Genomic DNA, 8,861 nt, shown 5'->3' on the forward strand with positions numbered 1-8,861 from the left:
AAACATTTACATTTTTATAATTTTATTTATAAAATGAATATGTTATTGCATTATTTTTTTTATTTAAAAAAAATAACTGCTATAAAATTTTTATTTTATTTAATATTGTCACCTCCAGACAATTCTGTGAAAAACCTTAAATTGTCTTCTTTAAAACAAGACCAAGATTAGGCTTCTAGACCAAAATACCAGAGTTTTTGAAGGTGTATATCACAGTTTTTTCACATCTATAAAGAATCAACGTCATGTGCTTTACATGAGAAACAGACTTAAATTGACATGTAAGAAACAATGGTTTTTGTCATCAGTGATATCTGGTTACTTTTAAATCTAAATGCACATGAGATTTACATATAGGCTATGCAAACAAGTTGTATGTTGAGGACAGTTCTCCTGAAGAAAATAACAGCCATGGTGAATGTAGTGGGTAAATATTAATGACTAAATCCATTCCTGTGACACATCAACAGAACTGATATATGTAAGCAATAAGGTACTCGAGGCTGTGCTGTATCATGAATAAGTCACAGCTGAAGGCCGTTGTTAGGCACGAGTCAATGCAATCCCCTCAGCCGTTACTTAATCATGATACAGCACAGCCTCAGGTACATTTTTGCTTTTATAAAACGATTACTACACAAGAAAAATATCAAAAAGCAACAATTTCATTGCTAAAAAACAAGGTTATTTTGTGTATTTGGTATAATACAATGTGTTTGCGTGGTTTATGGTCCAAAAAAACACATTATTTTCCACATACCCTACATCTTTGTAGCTTCAGATATCCCTTCCTTGGCCAGCTTACCAATACGTTGTGATTGGCCTGAATACCTCTGACGTCAGCTAGAAATGTGATGCCCCTTACCATGTTTAAAAGATTCGCTCACAATGCAGTTAATATCGTCTTTACTTCTTTATCAATACACATCCGTTGGTGTGCGGCAAAAATGACGTCACCACAGAGTGCACGTCATTTTTTGATTCTGGCCAAGCCTGTGACATATATCTTTGATCAATCTGTGCAAAACAATGCATATACTTTTTATATGACACTTAAAGTAAAGTATGGAAACTTTGTCATTTATACCACAAATTCTTTAACATATGGTTCAGAATTACTGTCTTATATTTGTATTGAATGTACCACTGGATGAGGAATAAAATACAAACCTTAAGATTTCTGTATTGTTTGTTTAGTAAAATCGTTAATGAAACGATCATGTTTAATAATTTAAGAGATTGTTGTTTTATACATGTTCCCATATTTATATATCAAGCTTTGATGTTACAAAGACCAGGGTTGTTTCAGCAAACGACAACTTTTATCCTTTACTTTGTGTTGGTTTTGGACTCGGTTGCTTGCGTCGCCCCCTGTGTTTTCGAAGAATAGTGCAACACCGAGCGATTTAACTATAAATGCCTCGTCTGTTTGTCGAGACACACAGGAGGCTCGTGGTGCGGAGCAAAGCGTGAGTATAACTTCACCTTAAAACATTAAAACCATGTAATTGAATGGCAAATGACAAACAACAAGCGCTACTCTGCACTGCTCAAAACTTGTGTTTAAATCAAGGTTTAGTCAATAGTAAATAAAAACTTTAAAACATAGACTACTTACAGGCTGTATTTCAGAAGTAGGAGGAATTATGATAATGAAAGACATATCCACGTCAACAGGCAAAGGAAGTAAACTGTTGCCTACAATCCGTGTGTTTGTTGTAGTCAAAGAAAAGAGATTTACATTGGAAATGATAACTTGCGTCATCGTTTGTACCTTTTGCATATCGTTAATGAGACTAACACACACTTACACACCAAAGGAAATGTAAAATCGTGAATTGGTTAATTGGTGCAAAAAAATTATCAACACAACTTTAATTAAGTAAAATCACTCAAATCTTTCTTCTGCCAGCAAAATAGTCCCTGACTGACTGCAAACAGCAACAGAGAGTTTCACATATATATTTATCATAAATAAAACACAGTTATTGACCAGAATTAAGGTCTGGAAATAAAACAAAGTAATTGACAAATCAAAATCAAGGACTGTAAATAAAACACAGTTATTGACCAATCAGAATCACGGATTGGAAATAAATCACAGTTATTGACCAACAGACCAAGAAAATGGTCATTGAAGATCTATATTTTGTAGAGATGGGAAGATTCCCCGATTCGCTCAGTGCATCGGCATAAAAAGTTAACAATGCGATACATTAGCATTTGCATCACAATGCATCGTTTCTAACATATTTAGCATTTATAAAAACAGATTAATTTATGTATAATTATTAGTAGATGCGCTATTCTTTTATTATTTATAAAGTGACCAATATTTTAAGATTGCTTTCTCCTCCTTAAACTGTTGCTACATCCTGCTGACTTATCACCTGCTGGCGTATCACAACACTAAAGAAACTGAGACATGTCATGAAACTCACATAACATTGAGCTATCCTCCATCAGGTAATTACAAATCCATGGGCTGTGGAAGAAAAAAATATGGACGACCCAAAGCATTTACTGGTAGTACATGCCATTTTCTTATATTATTTTAAATAAACAATTGTTTTTATAGCCTAAAAGCTTTGTTTACCTTGTTGTGTCGTGGGAGTACAGTTGGTGAAAGTAGAGAAACACAAAATAGAGTTTAAATTAGGACTCTAAATGAGTAAAGTGGAATGGATTTGAGGAAGCAGCAGTGGGAAAGTCAAGGCTGTAGCTAAAATGCAGAACGGAGTTTAATTTATTAGGGGATTCTTCTTTAGTGGAATGGATTTGAGTGACGGCGCTCTGAAAAGTGAACAGACAAATACGCTAAATTAGAGAAAAAGTGAGTGGGTCCAATATCATTACACTGTAAAAAATATTTTCTGCCTTTATTTATTTATTTTTTGTTTGTTTAATCAAGTCATTTCAACTTACTTTTACTTATCTTGACAAGAGATGAACTGTTACAACTTATAAAATAGGTCAACTTCATTTTATAAGTTATAACAACTCATCTAGTCAATAGTAAGTTGAAATGACTTGAGTTGATTCAACAAAAAAAACTTAAGGGAGCAAAAAAATTCCAGTGTAATCTTAAAGTGGTCTTATAATGGTTCCAATGCTCATGTACAAATCCAATGTGTGGAAACTAGTAGTGATGGGGATAAGACCACCTATGCCGAGTAAGAGTTAAAACTTTGAATGGTCGAGACCGAGTCGAGATCGAGTCCATTGGTTTTCAAATACAGTCGAGTCTGAGTCAAGAACGAGTCTTTGAGGAAGCAAGTCTGAGTCGAGACCAAGACCATAAAAACATGTCAGTTTTCATATGATTTAACATCACCCCAGTTAATAATCAACAGTTAGGCCTACAGACTAAGCTAGATTGGGAATTGTTTAGAGGAGCAGTCTTAAAGGGACAATAAGTAGGATTTACCCCCATCTAGTGGTGAAATTTTATTTTGCATTCAAACGAACAGTGCTCTCTAGCACCTCGCTTTTCCAAATGCATGTTGCAACTGCGGTAGCTGTTATGTAATCACTGATCTCCTTGTCCATTTTAGCTGGTTCACGTGTTCTGAATGAAAACCCTTTGTGGAAACGCATTGGTAGGCTAGTGCTTTTTGTCCCTCTCTGCTATTATAGTTTATCAATACGGCGGAACAACTTAGCTTAGCCGGGGCCATTTGAGCTTAGCTGACGACTGACGTATTCCTGTGGGAGTTTAGTCAAAAACTAGCAGGTATAAATATTGAAAATGGGATCAGGAAAAACGTGGCCTTTAACGTACTATATGCATCAAGATGTGTATCGCATCGGACTCAGTTATGGAGATGCACATCCCTAATATTTAGGATAAAAAAAGCTGTATTGAATTATATTACAAAATCTGTCCCAGGTCTTATTAAGAACATCTCAGAATGTGTTGCACACACAGACTATATAAAATGTTCCTTTATTTAGTAATACCCCCAAATAAATCTTTTATCAACTGTAGGTCACAACCGCACAAATCCTCAACACTTGGACACAGAAAAGAAAGGGAAGGAGAAAGAGATAGAGAGACCATTCCCTGGTACTTAATTAAAACGAACGACTCCAGGTGCTGCCTACAACAGGCATGACAAAGAGCCAGGCGTTATGTTTGCATTGGTAGTTTGCCCTGATTAAAGTTTTCATCCATTCCGTTTAATTTCTAAAATATCCAATAACCTGCGATGAGGCGAGATCGCCTTGAATTATAGACACTGTAGGATGAGAAAGCTGGGCACTGAGAGGTACTTGAAAGCAACCGTATGTGTTTTGTGTCTAGTGAGCTGCCCATGTATGTTATCATTTCAAATCACTTATGAGCTTTCATTTCAGTAAGCATGTAGGCGCAGCTGTCTATGTAAGCAGTAGACAGTGGGCATCTCACTTGGTGTTGAAACAGAGCCATGCGGCAGACTGTGATTGTCACAGAGGTGTTGGCATAAAATATAACATCATTGGTGTCTCAGTGTTGCTGTGTTTGGGGCTTTAGCGCCCCCTAGAGCTGCACCACAAAAACTGAACAAATCAGGAGTCTGGTTTTATTTTTAAAAAAAATTCACTACTAAACAATCATTGATTAAACATTTACGTATACAGGTGTAAAAATATGTACAAAAGATATAAAAAAACCTACATTCTTTAGGCACTAACAAAAGAACAAAGCAACATTTCTACTCATTGTGTTGTTACAAATTTTAAACACTTTACAAAGCAGTAGAAAGCATTCAGCAATAATACACCGCATTTATACCCGTTTTGTGCCTTAAACATAAAAGATTTCCTCTTCTGCTCCATAGGCAAATTTCAGGAGGTTTTCAAAAGATAAAATAAGTTAATGTCCAACTTGGGATAAGCAGCTCTTATAACTCTCTAATATGTCGATATGATCAAAATTTGCAGCAGAATCCGCATCCTTTGTTGCGACAACACTTGCAGCAATATCTGCACATGGAAAGATGACTCTGTCGCTTGCTTCTGAACAGTGCCTAGGGAAAGAAAGAGAGAAATGAGATTTTAGTGATCTCTGACCCACCAGAAACACTGTATTATTGTACGGTACAGTGATTTTACCACAGTGAAGGGGTATTTCTTAATACTTGTTTGGTGGTATTAATATAGATTGGCATATTGTGTTTATAAAGGCGGTAAAAGATCAAGCATAATTTTTGGCACAAGTCATATATATACATAAAATTTTATATTTTCTATGCCGTTACTAAGGCACTGAGGTTGCTTATGGCTTATGTCTATTAAACAAATGTAATTTTTAGCTTTATCATCTGCAAAACTGTGTGTCTGAAGACAGTAGGCCTATACCCAAGGCCGCCTTAATGGAGATGGTCCTCACTGCGGAACACAACATCCAGGGGGCGGGGTTGGATCTAGATCCAACTCCTCCCACTTTATATACTTTGTTCCGCCAAATGAACCAGTATATTTGCGTTGTTGCAGCCCGCAATTAGTTGCAACCTGTGGTCACCAACGTTTGCTCTTATCAATTTAAGTGTACGTTTGATTAATAATATAGTTGAGAAAGATTCATAATTTAGAAAGTATCACAGTTAGGTGTAAGGGGAGGTAAGGACACGTTCCCGACAGTTTGATATCATTGAAGGGATTTATTTGTACATTATCCCACTTATTACACAGCTATTCCTATACGAGTAAATATATAAACAAATTTATTTGATATCTTTTATTAGCAAATAAAAAAAAAAGTAAACCATCTACGAGGGAAACCTGTTTCCTAATGGCTGTAAGCAAAGACGCGTTAAAACAAGTTCAAAGTCCATACAAGATAAACATTAAATTTATTAATTTCTAAATAACATGCCATAGCCTATATATTTTAATAATTATGCATATTAATACTGTATCCATTAATAGGTCTTAAACTGCATGTGGTAAGATCATAGTAGGCTTACCCGAAATGTTATACTCCAAAACATTATAGCAAAAAACTTACATTTCACCCTAAAGGCACTACTTTTATTGTAGTCATAAGTAAAGTTAGTTTTTATGTCAAAATAATAACTTAATTTAGTTACGACTTAATGCGGAAATGGTTACGCAGCAACACGTGTATGACGTGTCTTGTGGTAAAACTGGCGACCAATGGGATCTCTGGATCGGGATCCAGCTCCGCCCCTGGATCTAAATCCAACCCCGCTCCCTGGATGTCGTGTTCTGCAGTGAGGCGCTACTGCCTTAATGCACGGGCTTACCTGGGATGAAGCCCAGGGGCCTCCCAAGTTCAGGGGCCTCCCAAGTTCACGTTTATATTGTTTTGTAACTTGTCAGGTTATCTGTCAATCACTCTAACTGCACGTTACATGGCTGCTGATTGGTCCGTGGTAACTTACCGTGAAATAAAATATCAGACGTAACAGATTTTTCTATTCCGCGTAATGTAATTAAGTCCGCGTTGTCAATTTGGCATTCCTGCATGTTAGACTGAGTGTGACAGAGAGAGTAAAGAGTAATTTCTGAAATTTCATAATAAGCACTGAGGTGCAGGTCTCTCTCTCTTTCGCGCGCGCTCTCGCTCTCTCTGTGCTCGTACAGCTGGCATGCAGGAGTCTCTCCAACTGTGCGCAAGATACTGTGCCGCCAAATAAAGAAAGGAGTTCCCGGACATATTAATGCTGTTCGTTGTTATAGGGGCAGTTTCCCGGACAGGGATTAGACTAGTCCTAGACTTAAACACTTTTAAGAGCTCTTCAAACTGAAAACAACTTGCACTTACATATCTTAAAATACATCAGTGCCCTTTGTTTTCCCTCAAAATGCACATAGGTAATGTTTTTAGTAATGCATGTTTGTTAAAACTTGGTATATTTCCTAATTAAACTAAGGCCTAGTCCTGGATTCAGCTAATCCTGGTCCAGGAAACCGCCCCATAAAGTTTAAGTTTACTCGCGTTTATATCAGTGACGCGTGCGCAGCCGCAGCGATTGACGCGATGTAAGCTCACAGTACACACATCTGTTGGTTTAGAAAGACGACGCAACGGTAAATGTGCAAGTCAAAGCGCGACAAAGACCATTTCAAATGATCATCCCCTGATAGCACCATCCATATTTATAATCTCCTTATCTAAAGATCTTATATACAGGTATGTTCCCTGTCTGTTTTGTGCATATTCATACGTGTTCGTTTTACATGCGCGTAGTATGCATAAATACTAAATACAATGCATACTATATCTTCAATAGCCTACAAAATAAATAACTGATTAAAAAACAAGATTCTGTCTATAAAGACGTATCTTTTGTTAACATTAATGCATTGTCACTTATATTTTTAAAACTGTGGTGAGCATTTAGTTAGTGTGCAATTTTCTGCAAATTTGTATATTCCAAAAACTATATAAACATAAAGCTTATAAACATATATACTCTCACACATTTTGGTTTTATTTTCACCACAAGTTGCTGTGTGTGGTTGTTAAATAAAGTGTCTTGTGTTTATGCTCAAGTGGGCTCAGTGATATGTTAATAATGATATTATGGTGTTTTCTGGGTCAAAGAGGAAAAACTCACTGTTGTATGTATTGAAAGAAACTAATGCATTTTGTGATGTAGATTACCTAGATATTACACTTTTTTTTTTAAATGAGACTATTAATTGAGGGTATGGGGGGCCTCCAAAACCTCTCAGCCCCAGGGCCTCACATTAGGTTAAGGGGGCCCTGCCTATACCTCTTCTGAACAACCCACATTGCAATCATTCACAACCAGAACACAAATTAAAGTTGACTAGTTACTCCTAATATATACTTAGTTTATTACTAAAGGATGGGGCGATTCGTGCTTAAGGTTAAGAATGAGTATTTGTAGTGATGTCAAATGCCAACAAAGTAAAAACTGCTTACATACCAGTGGATTGCTTTGTTCAGGTGTAGTTTCTGTGCTGTGGTAGTTCACCTGTGGTGCTCCACTGTTCATCTCATCTTCATGTTGTACCTCCTATTAAAAACAGACAGTGAGACTTTATAATAACCTATTTATTTTCATGAAGTCATAAATAAGCATTATTTAGTTCTAAACAGATTAGTAGTTTCCATATTAATATGCTCAATGATATGCATAAGAAAAAGAATAAAGTTTCTTGTCATTGTAACTATTTAAATGTTAATTATCAAGACATTCTGACAAGAAGACAATGTTATTTTAGATGTTTTAAGTTGCAATGCATTAAAGATGTGTTTTAAATGCAATAGATCATAATCTGTATTATCCGCGCCCTTGAGTGCGCATGTGCAGAATCTTACCTGTGTAAATGGAGACGCAGCAGTTTGGAGAAAGCAGAAACACGCAACGACGAACACAGCAACGAGAAAGAAACGCGTGAGCTTCATTATCTGCTATGTGATGTTGGTCCCTTGTCAAATTCTTGAATGACTTTGTCCGTTTTAATGACTGATTCTGCTCAGTAGAAGTTTTGCGCAAGACGCGTAAATGCGCATTAACTATAAGATGTATGATCTGTCGAAAAGTTATTCCTTTTTCCTCTTTTAAAGCTTTTCTGAAACTTTATTGGTCAGTCGTGTACACTAGTCATGATGGTCAGTGCTCTGATATTTATATTCATCGATGAGGGCGTCATTTCTAGCCTTTGACCTGCTTGACTCTTCCCGTCAGCTTCTCTTTACGCAACTGCGGGATTTCTGCGCGACACCTCGAGACGTGCGCTGGAATTTGCCAGTGCCAGTATTTTCCGCTACAGTATGCTAACTGATGATTTAAATTGATATATTTGGAAAATGCTTAGTTTTATCCCATTTTACTTACACTGCATTTATTCAGTCTATACATTTTTATCAGTATGCGTGAACC

General features: G+C 36.5%; 1 protein-coding gene across 2 annotated transcripts; it reads right to left on the minus strand.

Annotated features, from left to right (window-relative positions):
- Positions 1-4,548: 4,548 nt before the first annotated feature.
- hamp (hepcidin antimicrobial peptide) lies at positions 4,549-8,593 on the minus strand. Of its 2 annotated transcripts, none has more exons than XM_065298941.2 (3): positions 8,297-8,593; positions 7,902-7,988; positions 4,549-5,009 (listed from the first exon to the last, which is right to left on the minus strand). In XM_065298941.2, the coding sequence occupies exons 1-3, from the start codon at positions 8,381-8,383 to the stop codon at positions 4,911-4,913; spliced, it is 273 nt and encodes a 90-aa protein (XP_065155013.1). In that variant the 5' UTR covers positions 8,384-8,593; the 3' UTR covers positions 4,549-4,910. The 2 variants fall into 2 exon arrangements, with proteins under 2 accessions (XP_065155013.1, XP_065155012.1); XM_065298940.2 differs by having other exon boundaries at positions 7,902-7,991; positions 8,297-8,589.
- Between the last annotated feature and the right edge of the window lie 268 nt (positions 8,594-8,861).

Source organism: Paramisgurnus dabryanus, chromosome 13, assembly GCF_030506205.2.
Source record: "Paramisgurnus dabryanus chromosome 13, PD_genome_1.1, whole genome shotgun sequence".
Taxonomy (NCBI): domain Eukaryota; kingdom Metazoa; phylum Chordata; class Actinopteri; order Cypriniformes; family Cobitidae; genus Paramisgurnus; species Paramisgurnus dabryanus.